Source organism: Leptodactylus fuscus, chromosome 9 (genome assembly GCF_031893055.1).
Source record: "Leptodactylus fuscus isolate aLepFus1 chromosome 9, aLepFus1.hap2, whole genome shotgun sequence".
In the NCBI taxonomy this organism is placed as follows: domain Eukaryota; kingdom Metazoa; phylum Chordata; class Amphibia; order Anura; family Leptodactylidae; genus Leptodactylus; species Leptodactylus fuscus.
Window position 1 is genome coordinate 46,222,118 of NC_134273.1, and position 20,581 is coordinate 46,242,698.

The 20,581-nt window shown below is 42.6% G+C and overlaps 2 protein-coding genes across 4 annotated transcripts in view; both read left to right on the plus strand.

Moving 5' to 3' along the window:
- The window catches only part of LUC7L2 (LUC7 like 2, pre-mRNA splicing factor), a 467,814-nt gene that overhangs the window by 350,254 nt on the left and 96,979 nt on the right, over positions 1-20,581 (plus strand). The window lies entirely within an intron of this gene.
- Positions 1-20,581, plus strand: part of TCF20 (transcription factor 20) — an 80,814-nt gene that overhangs the window by 44,206 nt on the left and 16,027 nt on the right. For all 3 annotated transcript variants that reach the window (XM_075286320.1, XM_075286319.1, XM_075286321.1), the window contains exons 2-3: positions 3,152-8,636; positions 18,961-19,054. In XM_075286320.1, coding sequence (XP_075142421.1) covers positions 3,171-8,636; positions 18,961-19,054 — 5,560 coding nt within the window. In that variant the 5' untranslated portion in view covers positions 3,152-3,170. The remainder of the gene's footprint in view (positions 1-3,151; positions 8,637-18,960; positions 19,055-20,581) is intronic.

The following is a 20,581-nucleotide window of genomic DNA, read 5'->3' on the forward strand; positions in this document are numbered from 1 at the left end:
TGGCTATTGATGACCCATTGAGACGTATGTAATCTTCAGGTTGTCTACTTTCAAAAAATATATAGGGTTTAGGGGTTCACTTACTTTTCATGGTGTGTAATCCCTGCATTTTATAGGATGATACTTTTTTAACATTTCCAGCTTCAAAGCAGATTTTCTTTCCTTCCAGTTCTAGCGATTTTCTGAAGACACGTGCATGCGCGGGTAGGCCATAGTGATATGAATGAGCTCTGCACATGTTTAACTCTTATTTTTAGGAGGTTTTGTGCATATAATTTTTGGTTTCCGCTTTTAACAACTAATATACATTTATTTGCATTTTTTCATAAAAAATTCACTTAAAATCAAAATTGCATGAAGGTGCCTGTTTGTATAAAGTACCAAGTTGAGACAAAGTTGCAGGTGTCTACTTTAAGAAAATATATAGGTATGGGGGGTTGGATTCTTTTTTAATGTTGCAATTTATCCATCTCAAAACTGTCAAAATTGCTCTGGCTACTGGTGGTGCAAAGTTTCCAGAGACTCTTGGCAGTGAAAGGGTTAAAGAAAATGTTTTTAGAGTACATTCAGATGACGAATACTATACGTCCCATGGATGTGTGTGTGTAAGCTAAAGCTATGCAACACGTCTAATATTAGAAATGCTCGTGTGCTATGTGGATACAGTAACAGATAGAAATGGATTATACGTAAGTTTTTACTGAAAAAAGACAGATCCGTTAAATGAACTACAAAAATGTGATCTGAAATTAATGTAATGCTGTCAATAAGAGATGTAAAATTCTGGCAGATCTGATGCGTTGCTTTGTTATGTGTAGGGCTCCAAACCCATCCACCATTGATTTGCCAAAATTGTTGCCAATATAAGGCCATAAGTGACATAATGAGCATGCCTATTTTTCTGTTACATTCCATTGTTGCTGCCAAGAAAAAAAAAATCTTTTAATAGTTCTAAAAATTAGCTAGTCATAAAAATGAGGCGCATCCAGGGTATGACACCAGCACAGCCCTCTAGAGTAAACGTAAAGGTACTGATGTGTAAAAATTAGAGGGTTTGGCAAACGTGGCCACACTTTCTACACTGAGCACCTTCCTGCCTGTTCAATGTTCCTTCCATAAATTTCCCAACCACATCGGTGAATAACCCACCTGAGAGAGAGGTTAGGTAGTGGCTGTCAAGGTGTTGCCCAAGCTATCCTTTACTAACCATCACTATTCAAAAACCATCTCAAATGCAGAACCACCAAATCATTATAAAAATACTAAATTTTTATTGAAAATAATAAAATTGACAAAAAAATCATTCAAAAACATAACCAGAAGATTGGAACTAAAAGAACTACAATACATTACACATGTAAGGATATGAGACAAAAAAGTATAATGTAATAGGCACCATGTGATAGTATAATTAATAATGCTAAGACGAAGTGTACATATCTCTACATTAAAAAGTATATAAGCCAGAATATGGTCCTGTAAAGTACAAGAAGTATGATAACTGTCAAAAAAGCATAAGCACATGTATCTCCAAAACGTGCCCGTTCAAACCCACATAAAACATAACTCACATCAGGACCTTGCCATGTGTAAACGCACCCCGACGTGCGTTTCGCCATATTGGCTTCGTTAGGCATCTGCAAGGCATTTCTTTTATTAAATGGTTTTCAGTCAGCTAACATGGTAACAAACTTTTTGTTTTTCAAATTTTTTTTTTTTTCCCTAATTACTTTAAATTTAGTAATATTGCCCCAAGCCAGGAATGTGGTAGAATAAGATGAAGCTATACTACACTAAATCAATTAATTTGACATTTTTATCATAATTGTGTTAGCCCTGCCCTGGCGTGATGAAATTCCATGCAGGCTTTCTCCTCTAACCACAAGCTATGATCAGTTTTAGTCTGTACTTAGGCATACCTGATTCCTCCTCTCTGTGCTAGCTCACTTTTTTTTTTTTTTCCCTTTTTTATAAAAGTGAGTTTAGCTTTACATTAATTTTGTACACCACACTTAATCCACTACTATTCTGTTTGCTTGGCTACAGTGATCACCCCACATGACTTCTGAAGCCAGTCACTGACCACTGTATGTGGCACAAGACACTGTGGTCAGCTATTTAATTGCAGTGGTAACATGGGGTGTATGGGCACAAGATTGCCTAGTAAATAAACCCAGTGAAGAAGACCAGATTGGCAGTGAACCAGTGAGCATAACTTTTATAGTTTTACTTCAATTCCTGGTATAGGATGCTCTTATTTACACATTGAGAAAAAAAATCTTTCTTTCTACGTATTTTCATTGTGGATTACTGGCGTAGAGAAGACTGACTTGGCAGAGGTGAGAGGCTTGTAGACAGGTTTAAGGGGATATCATAATGCAATGATGTGTGTAAAATAGTGGGCTGCATGACTGAGGCACTGTCTTCCTATTTACATCATGGAAGACAGATTTGCATATTCTTCCCATGATCCCTCACAGTGGAGCGTCTATGGCTTAATAAGACTCCACACACCTTCATGGTGGTCTCTCCCTAAGGAGTGACGATATCCCCTTAACCCTGTCTAGAAGCCTCTCAGCTCTGCCAAGTCAGTCTTCTCTACACCGGGCTGAAGAGATCCAAATAGATCGAAACAGCTGTCCTCGGATGAGGGACTGTACTTAGTAAAATCCCACATCATTGCAACAAAGGCCTCTGGGAAGGTCGGGCATGATGTTAAAGGGAGTTCCCTCTATTGGGCTGCATGACTGCGGCACTGTCTTCCTATTTACATCATGGAAGACAGATTTACATATTCTTCCCATGGTTAGATGGAGATGTACAATTAGGCATAAATTGCATACTCATGGATATCCTGTTTGGGGCACAATTCTGTGGATACCTAAGCACTGTTCAAACTAGGGAATCTATTGGTTTACAATCTTAAAATTTAGAGTTGTGTGGCATTCACATAATTACATGTCTAACTGTGGACACAAAAGTTTTCATAATGTATAGTAATATATGTTTTCAAAGATTGAAGTGCAGTTGTACGATATTGACCAATTGATTGTTTTATGTGTTGATAAAAAATCTAAAATAACACTTAATAGCTTGCATTTCTTGGCATTAATAGTTGTAAAACGTGTCTTTATTTTTTATTTGATTATAGGAAGGGAAAACTTGTCAGCATGCAGTCCTTCCGAGAGCAAAGCAACTACCATGGAACACCCCCAAATTATCCACCAGAAACTCATGGAACCTCAAGGCTTGAAGAGTTTAGCCCCCGACAACAGACTCAAATATTCCAAGGCAGCTATGGAGGGCGTAGAGGCGGAACAACCACTCCTACTACTATAGTTCCGGGAGAAAACTCTAATCTGCAAAATTACCAAGCTTACCGCAAAGAATCAGGTGATTTCTATTACCTAGGCAACAAAGAAACAGCTGCCCCAGCGGGGCAGACTCAGCAACGACGACTGTCTGGCCCAGTGCAGAGTTATGGTCCACCGCAAGCAAATAGCAGTACTAGCAGCCCAGGCTTCAGCAGTCACTATGCGAGAGAGAGTCACCACACCCAATTTGCAGGACATCCTTCTTCTTCAGCTAGTCTTTCTCAATACTCACAAGATTTTCCTGGGTCCTTCTCTCCAGGTGGTGGACAGTATTCATCACATGTTCCAAGTCAGCAGCTGAGACATCAACTTTATCAGTCACATCAGCCTATATCACAAACTGGTAATACACCTGCATCCACAGGAGCCTCACATCTACAGCAGATTCAACGTTCAGCAAATCTGAACTCTCCTTCTGGATATCCACTTCGTATGGGGCAGTTTGGCCAACATTATCAGTCTTCACCTGGGTCATCTAGCTCCTATCCTCCTCAGAGATTTGGACAATCTGGATCAAACTATGAAGGCTACAGTCCTGGAGGTACTAGCTCTCCATATGAAAGTCATATATCCGGATCCTCCTTTGGGGCTCAGCAAGGGTATAGTAGTTATACTAGCCAGCACTTAAAGAACTTTGAAGCTGCGAAGATTCCTCAAGGAGGGAGTCAGGGACAGCAGCAACAGCAGCAGAACCCTTCTCATTTAATGCAGTACTCGAACTCCTCTAAATTACACTCTCAAAACCAGACTGGACAATACAATCAATCTGAAGTTCCTGTCCGATCACCTATGCAGTTCCAGCAGAACTTTAGCCCCATTTCTAATCCTTCTCCAGCTGCTTCTGTAGTACAGTCTCCTAGCTGCAGCTCCACACCATCACCTCTGATGACCAGTAGTGAAAATATTCAGTGTGGTCAAGGAAATGTCCAACTTCAGTCCCGTAACCGTATAATGCCAATGATGCCACAGTTAAGTCCTAACACACAAATTACAAGTTTTAAAGGTTATAGTGTAGAAAGTCCACATGAAAAGCGATTAACAGATCCAGGGCTGAGTAGTCTCAGTGCACTTAGCAGTCAGGTTGCTAATTTGCCTAATACGGTTCAACATATGTTGCTTTCTGATGCTTTAGCACCTCATAAAAAGGGTGGTAAACGGACTTCTCGGAAAACTGACAGCTGTGCCAATTCTGAAACTTCTTCCCAGGCTGAAGAGCAATTAAAATCTCCAATGGCAGAGTCATTAGATGGCAGCTGTTCCAGTAGTTCAGGTGATCCAGGTGAAAGGGTAAGACAGCTAAGTGGCCAGAGCACCAGCTCAGAAGCAGGTTACAAGGGACCTCCTTCAGAAAAACTTCCTTCACCTGTCCATACCTGGCAGAATGAACCTTCAGGAAAGACTTCTGTTCAAGATATTGATACAGTGTCAGAGCCAGCAGAAACCTTTCAGGAAATTTCCAAGCCAAGCGAAAAGTCAGTTGGCGTTATTGTTTCAACTGAAACTGTGCAAACTGCAAATAGATCAGAGAAAGTAGTAGATGAGGCTCCAACACTGATTACTAATGATGATGATGATCCAACCCCAGAGCCTGAATTGACTGAAACTGCAAAAGAGGAAGACACAGAGACTTGTCCAAATGCTCAGAATGGGGAACCCAATACTGTTGATGCTGGGAGTAATGAGGGTAATATACCTCTAATAGAAAGTGATAAATCTCCTGTGGGAGCTGGCTTTGGATTCAAGGAAGCACCATCTAATTCTCGAAATACATCTAGTTTGCCCCAACAGCCTAAAAACTCAGATATAGGAGGTTTCGGGGGGCAGAGTGAACGGAAAACTGGAAGAAATGATAAATATCCAAGCCTTTTGCAGGAAGTACTTCAAGGGCACCATCAACAAGAAAGAAGATATGTAAGAAATGCACAAGACCAACCTCCAGTTTCTGAAAGTCCTGATGTACCAATGAGGCCCAATGTTCTCATGAGCCAGGCCAATGACCAAGCTAATCGCAGCATAATTGGAAAGTCCTTAACACCGCATTTAGAATCCTCACACTGGGGACAGTGGGATAGAAAACCAACATCAGAAATCAAACAAATCAATTTGGCAGATTATTCGAACACCAGAAAGTTTGAGGGAGAACCAGCAGCGTCTTGTCATGATCCCAGTGGTGGTCCTTCAGAAAGAAGATCTGTTATATGTGACATCTCCCCACTTAGGCAGCTTGTGCGTGATCCAGCTACTTCTCATCATGTTGCATCTGGTCAAGAAAGATCACAAGATGGCAGAGCAGGACAGTCTGTTATTTTGCCTAGTGGAGTGTTGTCATTAGAAAAGTCAAATAGTCAAAGTGGAGTTGCTAAGGGAGAAGATATGGAGTCATCAAAAATGGTTAGAAAACGAGCAGGAGAGCAGTGTATCCCATTTAGCACCAAAGAGTCTCCCAGAGGAAATGCCAGTCCACGATCCATGACATTGGACTCCAACCAAGAATATAGCTCACATGGCCGTTCATCTAACCCCAAAAGAGGAACTGGGAGAGTAGGATCTCGAGGAAGACCACCTGCACAATCTCAAGATCTTACTGATAAATTGAAATTATCTCCAGGAAGAAGTCGTGGCTCATCAGAGATCCATCACATGAATCCAACAATGAGTCTGTCTGAGAGAGCAAGCAGAGAGGCTTTGTACTCTGCTTTTTTTCAGAATGCTGATAATCCTGCTCTTGGTTATCACACTAACTCAAGATCAAGTTCTTATGGGGAGCCTCATCCATCATTTACATCTTCTTTGCATTACAAAAGACAGATGTACCAGCAGGAGGAATACAAAGAATGGTTAGGAAGTTCTGCTCAAGCTATACTTTCAGCATCACAACATCGTCAGGAATTGCAGAGAAAAAGCCCAAGACAGGATTCTTTTCATGTTCGAAGTCCTGCTAGAAGTGAAAATGAGGGGTTAGCGTATAGCCAGTCAGGCTCATTCCATGAACCCAGCAACTTAGATTTCAGTCGACAGATACGTATGAGTGACTGTACTAGTTCTACTTTAACAGCTGGGGAATTCAAACGAAATAGTCAAAAAACACCTCCAGGAGACTCAGCAGGTTGGCACTTAGGACGGCAATCTTCTCCTGTAAAGAAATCTGGATCTCCAGCTAGTGCAAATCAAAAGCCATTCGGTCCCATTAGGGATTCTGAAACACATGGTCCAAGATCAGGTGAAAGTGAACTATCTAAATCTGGGTGTAACGCTCATCGTCATTCAGGGCCTGAGGATGTATCTCACCATAACCCCTTAATTATGAGAAGGAAAGTGCGTTCATTTATCTCTCCTATTCCAAGCAAAAGGCAATTGCCTGATGACAAAGTACGTCCTGTTGTTGCCGCTTCTAAAGAAGGTTCTGAACGAACACTCACATCACACATTCGATCACCAAGAGGAACTGAAAATGAATTTTTATCTATGACAGAAGAGCAATCCAAATCTGGTCCTGAGCAGCGAAGCCCAACAGCTGTGACTCTTTCAAGTCCAACCAAGACAAAAATTCTTCCTCCCCGCAAAGGTAGAGGTCTTAAGTTGGAAGCCATAGTGCAGAAAATTACATCTCCTAATGTTCGGCGGACTGCAGTCCCAAGTAGCACAGAGAGTGTTGTTGAGCCTGTAACACTTGATGATATATTGTCTCTCAAGGGAAGGGGTTCAGAGGCTGGAAGTGGTGCCATGAAAGAGACACCCGAAAGAACAATGGATTCTGTGCCAGATATTACTAACAATGACGATTTAAAAATTCAAAACCTTTCACCAAAGTCTTTTGAAGCTTGGCCTCTGAATGACGACAAACAGATTAAAAAAGAAATTGAGGAACAGTTTATGGAAACCAAAGACCTCCCACAGCCTGGACCTTTAATACAGCAAGCAGCCAACCATTATTTGGAAGCAAGGGGCAACTCTCCAGCTTTGGAACAGAAATGTTCATTGCCACAGCTTCAGCCTTGTGAAATGCCTGACAAAGAGAAGGTTGTTAATCCACCATGTCCTGTTACCCCCAAGCAAGCTATCATACCGCCAAAAGGATACTTTCCATCTGGGAAAAAGAAAGGTCGTCCCATTGGCAGTGTTAACAAGCAGAAAAAGCAGCAGCAGCTTCAACAACAGCAGCAGCTTCAACAACAGCAGCAGCTTCAACAACAGCAGCAGCTTCAACAACAGCAGCAGCTTCAGCAACAGCAGCAGAATATTCCGCAGCAAGTTCAAGACCAGCAGCATCATCAGTCTGCTATTGCAACAAGCCTGACACCTCTTCCTCCTCCCCAACAAACGCAGGCAGTTGCAGAGCAGGTCTTAGAGTCTGAACCCAAACCAAAAAGAAGGCGAAGGGAAAGAAGGAAGCAACCGGGAACTACTAGAAGGAGAAGGGGTAAGCAAGCAGTTCCTATAGTGGCTCCTATAGAACCAGAAATCAAATTAAAGTATGCCAATCAAACCCTTGACAAAACTGAGACCAAAACTAAATCCTTTTTCCCATATATCCATGTGGAAAACAAGGAAGAGTTGGGCTTGGCTTGTGTCATTATCAATGCTGAAGAGGAGGAACAGAGATGGAGAAAAGTAACTTCCGTACGAAAAGATCAAAGATCCACATCTCCACAACCTACTGAGAGTAAAGCTGTTCCAGTCTCTAGCTTCATGGTACAGGGGCCAGCTGTCACAGAATCAGAATCAGTTGGGTACCTTGTCTGCTGTTTCTGTGGAAAATGGGCAAACTACAAGAATCTTGGTGACCTATTTGGTCCTTTTTATACACAGGAATATGCATCTACTTTGTCCAAAAATCCACCACCCAAAAAGTCTTCAGAAACTCCCAAAAAAGTGAAGGTTCGACATAAAGATGAATTGGATGGTTCTAAGAGTGACTCTGATGAAGAGGAGGATGAGCCACAGCAAGCCAGGGAACAACGCAGTTTGTCTGCGCATCCCCGATATAAACGCCGAAATCGTTCGGGAGACTGTGCTTCTTCAAGACATGCTGTACCTTCCCGTAGGAAGACAACTGAATCTTGTGAACTGGTTTCTTTGGACTCTAGTGGATCAGTTAATGCAGATGGAGTTCCTGACCAAGGATTTCAGATCCCCAAGCTACCTCTTGACAGCAATGAATTCTGGATGCATGAGGCATGTGTCCTTTGGGCCAATGGTGTCTACTTTGTTTGTGGACGATTGTATGGATTGCAGGAGGCTTTTGACGTTGCCAGAGAAATGGTAAGTGAACTCAGTAAGTCAAATCTGCTAATGTAAAAAATGTGGTATTTGTTATGAGAAGCAACATGGGTGGGTGGGGTGCTACAAGAATAGGAAGAATGTCATACGTGCATGTAAGATAATATACACGAATGAAACAAAGTAATTTAAACATTAAGGAGTAAAATAGGGGTTTGTGGATTGAGTAGAAGTGACAAAGTGTGAGGATTTGAAAGAGCAGTCAAGGTAAGAAATTCTGTGTACAGTACATGTTCTAGGAAGCAGGATTTCAGATACTTTGGATATGTATTTTTCAACGTCCTGATGCGTTTTTGTTTTAAAAAGAAAAAAAAATACTTATAGGGGCTCTATCGCTGGGAAAAGTCATTTTTAACTCATCACATCCTTGCATAGGTTTTAGAAATGCTATTCCACACCTACCTTTAGTATGTAGATTGCCTCAGTGGTTTCTGAATAAGTCTGTTTTTATTCATATCCTAATGAGCTTCCAGCCAGCACAGGAAGTTCCCAGCAGCACTCGTCTCTCCTATTATCTCCTATGTGTGTGTGCAAACAGGGAGCTGAGTCATCAGCAGCAGCTACCCATAGGAATCAATAGGAGAGGAGTGCACAATGTATCGTGCACCAGTCTAATTAGCATATGAATAAAAACGGACTTATTCAGAAACCACTGAGGTAATCTACATACTAAAGGTAGGTGTGGAATTGACTTTCTAAAGCCTATGCAAGGATGTGATTAGTTAAAAATGACTTTTCCCGATGATAGAGCCCTTTTAACCTTTTACGGGTTCTTTAGGAAAGCTAAAACCAAACAACTGAACAATTAGCAGCTAGCAAGTAGATTAGTTATCAGATGGTTAGATAGTTACAACAAAGTATTCCTTTGCACCAAAGGTATAACACATATGTCTAAATAGATGTTTAGGGTCTTCTGGTAGAAAGTTGTTTACCACATGTATATCTACCACTAATGAAACCAACTCTAGATGTCCGTAAACAAGACTGTCAAGTGCACCAAACCCTGAAGAGTGGATTATCCAGTGAAAAAATAGGATACACTTTGATGTTACACTACCTGTAAGCTACAAGTGTCCAAATTATAGCATTTGTCCAGTAACCAAAATAAGGGTCAGTTCACACGTGAAAACCGCCTAGCTTATTTGTGCGAGGTAAAAAACCTCGAGGAGTTTTTTTTACGCTGTTTTTTGCATTCCACGCGGTTTTTGACGCGGTTTTCGCTAGCGGTTTTCACTAGGGTTTTTTTTTCCTATATGTGCTATAGAAACTGCAGGCGAAAACCGCCTCCCATTCACTTCTATGCAATTCTTCAGGCGTTTTCCGCCTGAAGAAAGGTCATGTCGCTTCTTCAGGCGGAAAACGCTAGGAGGAAAAAAAAAGCTAGTGGTCTACATAGACCACCATGTTAAAGGAGAGGTTTTTGAAGCGAATTCCGCTGTCAAAAACCTCCCCTTTGCCCACGTGTGAACTAGCCCTAAGAAAGTAGAGCACAGTCAGTCTGTCCTCTTCTATGGAAGCACTCTGGCCGTAATGCCCATGTACTCTCTTGAAGCAGATGCAGACAGTTTATTCAGTTAAATTACTTCACTGCCACTAAAATCTTATGAGAATGTATAGATCTCAGTTAGAGATGAGCGAACACTAAAATGTTCGAGGTTCGAAATTCGATTCGAACAGCCGCTCACTGTTCGAGTGTTCGAATGGGTTTCGAACCCCATTATAGTCTATGGGGAACATAAACTCGTTAAGGGGGAAACCCAAATTCGTGTCTGGAGGGTCACCAAGTCCACTATGACACCCCAGGAAATGATACCAACACCCTGGAATGACACTGGGACAGCAGGGGAAGCATGTCTGGGGGCATAAAAGTCACTTTATTTCATGGAAATCCCTGTCAGTTTGCGATTTTCGCAAGCTAACTTTTCCCCATAGAAATGCATTGGCCAGTGCTGATTGGCCAGAGTACGGAACTCGACCAATCAGCGCTGGCTCTGCTGGAGGAGGCGGAGTCTAAGATAGCTCCACACCAGTCTCCATTCAGGTCCGACCTTAGACTCCGCCTCCTCCGGCAGAGCCAGCGCTGATTGGCCGAAGGCTGGCCAATGCATTCCTATGCGAATGCAGACTTAGCAGTGCTGAGTCAGTTTTGCTCAACTACACATCTGATGCACACTCGGCACTGCTACATCAGATGTAGCAATCTGATGTAGCAGAGCCGAGGGTGCACTAGAACCCCTGTGCAAACTCAGTTCACGCTAATAGAATGCATTGGCCAGCGCTGATTGGCCAATGCATTCTATTAGCCCGATGAAGTAGAGCTGAATGTGTGTGCTAAGCACACACATTCAGCACTGCTTCATCAAGCCAATACAATGCATTAGCCAGTGCTGATTGGCCAGAGTACGGAATTCGGCCAATCAGCGCTGGCCAATGCATTCTATTAGCCCGATGAAGTAGAGCTGAATGTGTGTGCTAAGCACACACATTCAGCACTGCTTCATCAAGCCAATACAATGCATTAGCCAGTGCTGATTGGCCAGAGTACGGAATTCGGCCAATCAGCGCTGGCTCTGCTGGAGGAGGCGGAGTCTAAGGTCGCTCCACACCAGTCTCCATTCAGGTCCGACCTTAGACTCCGCCTCCTCCGGCAGAGCCAGCGCTGATTGGCCGAAGGCTGGCCAATGCATTCCTATGCGAATGCAGACTTAGCAGTGCTGAGTCAGTTTTGCTCAACTACACATCTGATGCACACTCGGCACTGCTACATCAGATGTAGCAATCTGATGTAGCAGAGCCGAGGGTGCACTAGAACCCCTGTGCAAACTCAGTTCACGCTAATAGAATGCATTGGCCAGCGCTGATTGGCCAATGCATTCTATTAGCCCGATGAAGTAGAGCTGAATGTGTGTGCTAAGCACACACATTCAGCACTGCTTCATCAAGCCAATACAATGCATTAGCCAGTGCTGATTGGCCAGAGTACGGAATTCGGCCAATCAGCGCTGGCCAATGCATTCTATTAGCCCGATGAAGTAGAGCTGAATGTGTGTGCTAAGCACACACATTCAGCTCTACTTCATCGGGCTAATAGAATGCATTGGCCAGCGCTGATTGGCCAGAGTACGGAACTCGACCAATCAGCGCTGGCTCTGCTGGAGGAGGCGGAGTCTAAGGTCGGACCTGAATGGAGACTGGTGTGGAGCGATCTTAGACTCCGCCTCCTCCAGCAGAGCCAGCGCTGATTGGCCGAATTCCGTACTCTGGCCAATCAGCACTGGCTAATGCATTGTATTGGCTTGATGAAGCAGTGCTGAATGTGTGTGCTTAGCACACACATTCAGCTCTACTTCATCGGGCTAATAGAATGCATTGGCCAATCAGCGCTGGCCAATGCATTCTATTAGCGTGAACTGAGTTTGCACAGGGGTTCTAGTGCACCCTCGGCTCTGCTACATCAGATTGCTACATCTGATGTAGCAGTGCCGAGTGTGCATCAGATGTGTAGTTGAGCAAAACTGACTCAGCACTGCTAAGTATGCATTCGCATAGGAATGCATTGGCCAGCCTTCGGCCAATCAGCGCTGGCTCTGCCGGAGGAGGCGGAGTCTAAGGTCGGACCTGAATGGAGACTGGTGTGGAGCGACCTTAGACTCCGCCTCCTCCAGCAGAGCCAGCGCTGATTGGCCGAATTCCGTACTCTGGCCAATCAGCACTGGCTAATGCATTGTATTGGCTTGATGAAGCAGTGCTGAATGTGTGTGCTTAGCACACACATTCAGCTCTACTTCATCGGGCTAATAGAATGCATTGGCCAATCAGCGCTGGCCAATGCATTCTATTAGCGTGAACTGAGTTTGCACAGGGGTTCTAGTGCACCCTCGGCTCTGCTACATCAGATTGCTACATCTGATGTAGCAGTGCCGAGTGTGCATCAGATGTGTAGTTGAGCAAAACTGACTCAGCACTGCTAAGTCTCTGCATTCGCATAGGAATGCATTGGCCAGCCTTCGGCCAATCAGCGCTGGCTCTGCCGGAGGAGGCGGAGTCTAAGGTCGGACCTGAATGGAGACTGGTGTGGAGCGATCTTAGACTCCGCCTCCTCCAGCAGAGCCAGCGCTGATTGGTCGAGTTCCGTACTCTGGCCAATCAGCGCTGGCCAATGCATTCTATTAGCCCGATGAAGTAGAGCTGAATGTGTGTGCTTAGCACACACATTCAGCTCTACTTCATCAGGCTAATAGAATACATTGGCCAATCAGCGCTGGCCAATGCATTCTATTAGCTTGATGAAGCAGAGTGTGCACAAGGGTTCAAGCGCACCCTCGGCTCTGATGTAGCAGAGCTGAGGGTGCACAAGGGTTCAAGTGCACCCTCGGCTCTCCTACATCAGAGCCGAGGGTGCGCTTGAACCCTTGTGCAGCCTCGGCTCTGCTACATCAGAGCCGAGGGTGCGCTTGAACCCTTGTGCACACTCTGCTTCATCAAGCTAATAGAATGCATTGGCCAGCACTGATTGGCCAGAGTACGGAATTCGGCCAATCAGCGCTGGCCAATGCATCCCTATGGGAAAAAGTTTATCTCACAAAAATCACAATTAAACACCCGATAGAGCCCCAAAAAGTTATTTTTAATAACATTCCCCCCTAAATAAAGGTTATCCCTAGCTATCCCTGCCTGTACAGCTATCCCTGTCTCATAGTCACAAAGTTCACATTCTCATATGACCCGGATTTGAAATCCACTATTCGTCTAAAATGGAGGTCACCTGATTTCGGCAGCCAATGACTTTTTCCAATTTTTTTCAATGCCCCCAGTGTCGTAGTTCCTGTCCCACCTCCCCTGCGCTGTTATTGGTGCAAAAAAGGCGCCAGGGAAGGTGGGAGGGGAATCGAATTTTGGCGCACTTTACCACGTGGTGTTCGATTCGATTCGAACATGGCGAACACCCTGATATCCGATCGAACATGTGTTCGATAGAACACTGTTCGCTCATCTCTAATCTCAGTCCATCCGATACATAAACCACGTTTGTTTTTGGCTCTTTACTAAAGCAGGGTTCACACTACCATTGGATTCTGTTATGAAGGTGTCTGTTTAAAAGAAAAAAAACAAAAACGGACACCTATCATAACAGACAGTAATGGATCAGTTAAAAAAAAAAACGGACACATTAGTTAGAGGGTGTTCACACTACCGTCTGTGTCCGACAGGTAGTGTCCGCTGCTAAGGTCCGTTCAAAATCTTGTGCGGACATTAGCATCGGACATTAGCTGTGTCCATGACATTTTTCATTGATTTAAATGGACATCGGGTGTGTTCTTTTACAGTCCGTGCCTGTCCTTAACTGTCCGTTCCCAAAGATGTCCGACTTTTCAAGCGGACAGAAAAAACCTACATGTTGGGTTTTGCTGTCTGCTTGAAAAGTTGGACATCTTTGGGAACGGACAGGCATGGACAGTAAAAGAACGCACCCGATCTCCATTTAAATCAATGAAAAATGTCATGGACACAGCTAGTGTCCGCTGCTAATGTCCGCACAAGATTTTGAACGGACATTAGCAGCGGACACTATCTGTCAGACACCGACGATAGTGTGAACGCTCCCTAACTGACGGCTATCAGTTACTGTTCGTTGTATGTCCGTTACCCATAGACATCAATGTTAAAATAAAAATATGGACACTTACTGTCCGTTTTTTCAAACGGACAGAAAGTCCAGCATGTAGGATTTTTTTGTCCACTTGAAAAAACGGATATGGTTGTAAACGGACACAAGATAAAATCCTATTGAAATGAATGGAAATTGCAAACGGACCAGCTAGTGTCCGTTGCTAAAATCTTGTACAGACAATAGCCACGCTCACTGCTGAGCAGACACCAACGGTAGTGTGAATGCCCCCTAAGCGATGTGTATCTATTTTTTTTTTTTTTTTTTTTTTTTTTTTTATGTAGATTGTGAACCCCACATAGAGCTCACAATGTACATTGTTTCCCTATCAGTATGTCTTTTTTGGAATATGGGATGGAAATCCATGCAAACACGGGGAGAACATACAAACTCCTTGCAGATGGTTTTTTGCCCTTGGCGGGATTTGAACACCAGGACTCCAGCGCTGCAAGGCTGCAGTGCTAACCACTGAGCCACCGTGTGGCCCCTAAGCGATGTGTATCTATGTGAGTGCTTTCCTTAAATAGGCACTGCCATCACTAAAGGAAATGATCCCCTCTCCTGACTCTGCAGGCTGCTGCCATATTTGCACCTTTCAGGTCTTTTAATATCAGACCTAGCTGTGTCCGCTGCATATTGCCTGTCTCTTCAGTTACAACCCAGGGTGCAGTATATGTTGCATTTGCCATATGGAATAAAACACACATGGGTTTTTTTCTTTCAATAAATTCCTTGGATTTGGTGGTAGTTTTGCCATCTTTACTCTCCATTTTTTGCTTTAATCAGTGGGACATGAATTTTTCACAATGATTCAGCATTCCTAAAAACGAAGTTAGAATATAGTGATAATAGGTCCTGTAGTTTATCCTGTTGTAAAAGTGGCCAATATTCACACTTTCTTTAGAAAGTCTCTTAGTAAAAGTTATTTTAATTTAGCCTCTCGCATGTTAACTTTCTTTATCTCCTTATGTCAAACAGTGAAAGATCTGTATGGCATGCTATGTGATTTGAGATTTTATAAATACAGTTTAAAAAAGAAAAAAATCCCTCTAAAGAAGCTTTTTAACATCCGCAAATGTTACCGCTTTGTCCTGCACTTTGTTAATGTTTGTCTTGTTTCCCGGGACACAGGAGTGAAAGGTTTTAAGTCATTAAAGGGGTCTTGTGGAAGGTAAAATTTCTAAAGAAGAATTTAAACAACCTATAGAAGGGTATTGCTGTTTCCTTGACAGTCAAGTTGCCCATCTTCCCAATTATCTGCTGGTCTTTGCTTCCTGGTTCCTTGCAGTACATGAATCTGGGGGCAACTGAAACATAAACCAACTCGAACTTGGGAAGCACTGGAATGAGAGCTGTGGGGAATTGAAAGAAATGCAATACTTCCTTTTTTTTGTGTGATTTTATTTATTTTTTGAGTTGCATTTGATCACTTCACCTGCTCATCTAAGCACTGTAACCTGATCAATGTATCTTGGTCTGTCTACCTGCACTCTTTAGACTTTCTAACACGTATAATCCAAATTGTCCATACACTTTAAAGAGGACCTTTCACCACCTGGGGCAAATGTGGTTTTGTACACCGCTAGAAAGATTGGCTTTCACGCTCTGTGGTGCCGGTACCGTAGCCCTTTACTGTCAGAAGGGCGTTTCTGACAGTCAGGAGTGCCCTTCTTCACGCCTCCTTCCCCTCCTGATAGTACTTGTCCATAGACAAGTAGGGGGGGGGGGGGGGTGCGCTCCTCAGCGTCATCGCTGGGCGGTAAGAAACGCCCCCTCTCACAGTACAGCACTATAGACGCTGCTGTGACTGACTCAGTGAAGAGCTACGGTAACAGCACTGATAGCTCTTCACTGGGGCACAGAATGTGAAAGCCGTTAGTTCGCTGAATTCTGTCTGCTTTCTAGGGGTGTATAAAACTGCATGTGCCCCAGGTGGTGAAAGGTCCTCTTTAATAGACAGTTAGAGATATCCATTAGTCTGTGATAGTGTGAGATAAGATGACATGAAAAATAATTGAAATAATTGCTGTGAGAAAAGATTAATTGAACTGACTTTTAGCTATTTTTCGTTTAATTGCCCAGCCCAAGCATAGATTAGGGTCGAGGGGTCATGCAAGCAGTGCAGATTCATCAGTAAATTCATCTTTTCACCTCCATATCCTCTACTAGCAGTAGTAAAAAGTCTTCCAGCATTGTCTCATTCATTTCTCAGCCTTCTGTCGGGCTCCAAATGTAGATCTTCAGTAGAAGAAAAAGAAGTGAACAGAGCCTCAACTGGATACTAAAGCAAACCCTTTACGTTTGGGCTATATTCCTGTGCCATTAATAAAGAGAAGGATCACCTTTATAGTCCAAGTTTAACCCTGTTCCTGCATTTTCCCTGCTTAAGTCAAGCCAGTTTACTAAGTCATTCTTACAGGACAGCTTTTTTCTGACTCCTAGAGGGGAGACAGCAAGTAAAGGAGCTCTGTCTAAGTCCAAATGCCCTACTAGGGCCAGAACAACTCCTGTAAAAGTTTTGGTATAACAGTGTATTCATTAGCCCCTTTATTGCTACAATCATTTTTTGATTTTTCGTTTTTCACTCAATTCCTTCCAAAAGCCTTGGCTTTTTTTTTTTATCATTCCATTCATAGCTGTAGGAGGGCTTACTTTTTGCAGGATAAATTGTACTTTGTAATGCTACTACTTAATATTACAAATGATGTACTGGGAAGCTTGAAAAAAATTCAGAATGGGCAGAATAAGTGAAAAACTGCATTTACACTACTGTTAAGCATTTTCTTTGTTGTTCGCTGTGCAACCAAAGTGACATGTCACCTGTATTCCATGGGTTTGTATGATTATGGAGATAACAAATTATATATAGTGTTTTTTCAAACGTTTATGACGAGCTTGGGAGCCTTCAGTAGCCAGCAGTCATGATAATGGATCACTGTCCCTGAATTTTGTTCTGGGGTAGTGATCCAACACAAAATGGGTGCCATGGGGTGAATGGTGCTTTGACCAAGGCATCAGAGGGGTTAATTGCCCACAAGCAGTGTGGGCACTTATAGTGGGCATTGCCACCAGGTCTCTGCTGTATAATACAGTACAGATCTAGCGGCTATGGCAGTTGCTCAGCTTCTGAACTGCTGCTATATTTAAACTCCTTGCATCCACCGTATTAGTATGGCAGATGTTGGGAAGGGGTTAAATCTGCTTAAACTGATCCACTATCCCCCATTCTGCCTAACTTGTGAGACTGTGGTTAGGAAAAGTTTAAAGGGGTTGTGCAGGATTAGAAAAGATGGCTATAACAAAAAGAGAACAAAAGCACTGAGCCAATCCTGGTGTATTATCACTGGGCATGAAAATGTGGATAAGCAAACAGGTGACTGCTCACTTGGTTAGGTTGTGTGAGTCACAACAACCTATCTGGCGTAACAACCAATAAGTAGTGGGTGGGTAGCAGCTTGGATCCATCAAAAGGGCGTCAGGACAGTAAAGGCAATGGACCGGCCTCGTTGGTAGACAGGCAGAAGACATCACTCACCCAAATGGATAAATTGTGGAAACAACATGTTTCGGGCTGTATAAGCCTTTTTTCAAGTGCAAATCAATCAGTATTCTATCTGCTTGAAGCACCCATTCTAGTGGTCAGTGGTATATGTGGTCCATGGTGAGTAGTACATATGAGATAATATCTGACCGTTAGTGATAGGTTCTTCCCAGAATGGTCATGTGCCCACAGGTCCTTCTGCTATTACAGATGGACTCTAATCAGCACCAAGCAGTCTCTGTGAAACCAGTCTCAGAGGCTCACCAAGTTGGCACTTTGTCTCCAGTTTTGGTTCTCCACACAGTGTTTGGTGCTCAGGTTCCACTGGCAGCAGCAGGAAGGAGAGTCACCCCATTCTGATTTTTGTTCCAGCTTCCCAGTACATCGTACATCGCACATCGCTTCACTAAGGCTCTGTGAACAGAAAAATATTATGGCTTTCGGAAGGTGGGGAGTTTAAAGAAAAAAAAAAAAAAGCTGCTTTGGGAAGTGGTTAATAACACTAAATTCAATACCTCAGAAACACTGCTGCTCTTTTCCAATACCATGTTTTTAATTTTCACCTCTTCTATTGTGTATTTGTCTGCTGCTCACCCAATGACCCAAAGCCTCCTTCAAGTCAGTATATGGATTTCCTGAAGCAATTATATACTTTGATGCGGATACAGATGTGCAATGCAGTTTTGGTATTATAGTAAACCTGCAAATCCAGGCGGCCAAGAACAGTACAGCAAGCTATAATAAATGCAAAAACGGGCTGCCCAGTGTGCGGCCTGCTCTGCACCATGTGTCTGCACCCTCAATGAGTAATACGTTATGTTATAGTGTTTCTTATAAATGTTCCAAGGAAACTGAACCTTAAAAAAAATATACCACAATGAATTAAATGGAATTGACCAATTTGTAGATTGGATCCACAAAGTGGTCACTCTTCTGGGAACTAACAATGTGGCACACAAGGCTTTGTGTATTCTTGATATTTAAGTGTTTTGGCACAGTAGCAAGATGTCTAAAGTCTGCTTTGTTTGATGTTTGGCATTAGCTGCCTTGTCTAACCTATCATACTTGTAATTTTTTATTTATTTTTTTTTGCCTAGATCTGTGCTCACTGCCAGGAGCCTGGAGCCACCCTAGGTTGCTTCAATAAGGGTTGTGTCTGCTGCTATCACTTTCCCTGTGCCATAGACTCAGGTAAGGAAGAAATGCTGGCTACACAATGACACTTGCCTTTAAACCTCAATACGTGATAATTGGGGAATTTATCAAACACTGCACTCCAGAATTTGGTGTAAAAATTCGCATAATACGGACTTAAAATAAACTTTTGATTTTTGTACTACTTGCCCTACTTTTCAAAAGTAGATGGGAAAGTCGGTGTGGTTAGCCTATCTAGTGGGCTGTACTCCACATTTATGAATGGCTACTTTTTTTTAAAACTCACAACTTTTGTCAAATTCTCTCCAGTCAGGGAGTAGCTTAAAAAGCTGAATAACATTTCGGGACAGATGTTTAAGATTTTAGATGCATCTAATTTAGCTTTGAAGAGAGTACCTCGCTATAGAACACCACAGCATACTGATGTAATATTAATATGACATGATGACAAAGGATCTAAACCATGGAGGAAATCCTTGTTCGGGAAATCCGCTTGGGGACCACCCAAACAGAAACCTGTACGCATAAAAAAATTGCTGGAAACCTGCAGACCCCATAGACTATAATGGGGTCTGTGTGGTTTCCACTCTTTCTGCACAAATAATGTGGTATTAAAAAGCAGCACTTTTCTCTCCACATGTTTTGTGCAGAAACCATATGGACCCCATAATAGTCTGTGGGGAACACGGGTTTCCTTAGGTAACCAATTATTTATGCTTATGTTTTTGTTTGGGGGGTACCCAAGTGGATTCCCCGAATGCAGATGTGAACCAGGCCTTAAATTAGTATTTTGGTTTTTGTAAATAAAGAGTATAAATTGTGTAACAAGAATCTTTTAAACATATTAGATTAATATTCTATTATATTAACATATTATATTAACATAATATGTAAAATCATATTTTTAAGAATTTTTGAAAAAAATATAGATATGATATGGAAAAAAAAAAGATCAAATCTTGCAATTTTCACTCCAGCCTCTAAACCTAATAGACTGACTCTTTGCAGCAGTCTCCTAATTTACCTCAGTAAATAAGCTGACTCCTGCAAAGACTGCTACAGCAGATAAGACAGGGTTACAATAGAAGATAATACCTATATAGATAAAACCCATCATTGTATCCAACACTGACAATAGATGATATCACAGTTTATGTACTCGAGTTCTCTACACAGAGCATGCCTGCCATAGACCTCATTGAGTCTACTTCAGACTATTGCTGCCTATGGCCTGGACTATGCTGTAAAGCATATTAGTAAAAGTTTTGTAGCAGAGCAAAGGAGAAGCTCAGGTAAGATGTCCATAAAATGCAATTTACAAATATCTACAATCAGAAAAGAAAAACAGATTAGAAAAAAAGTCGTGCATTTCACAGTCTGGCTTTAATAAATAATAAAACATTGGACAGACATTTCTTTTCAACTACTCATAGATGTAAAACTCTGGCCATGATTTGACAAACTGATTTCCCTTCAGTAGGCTATTCACGTTTGTCAGGAAAGGCCAGTGTAGATATGTAGACATGAAGACAGAAGTATTGACTCTAGCACCTACTTACAGTA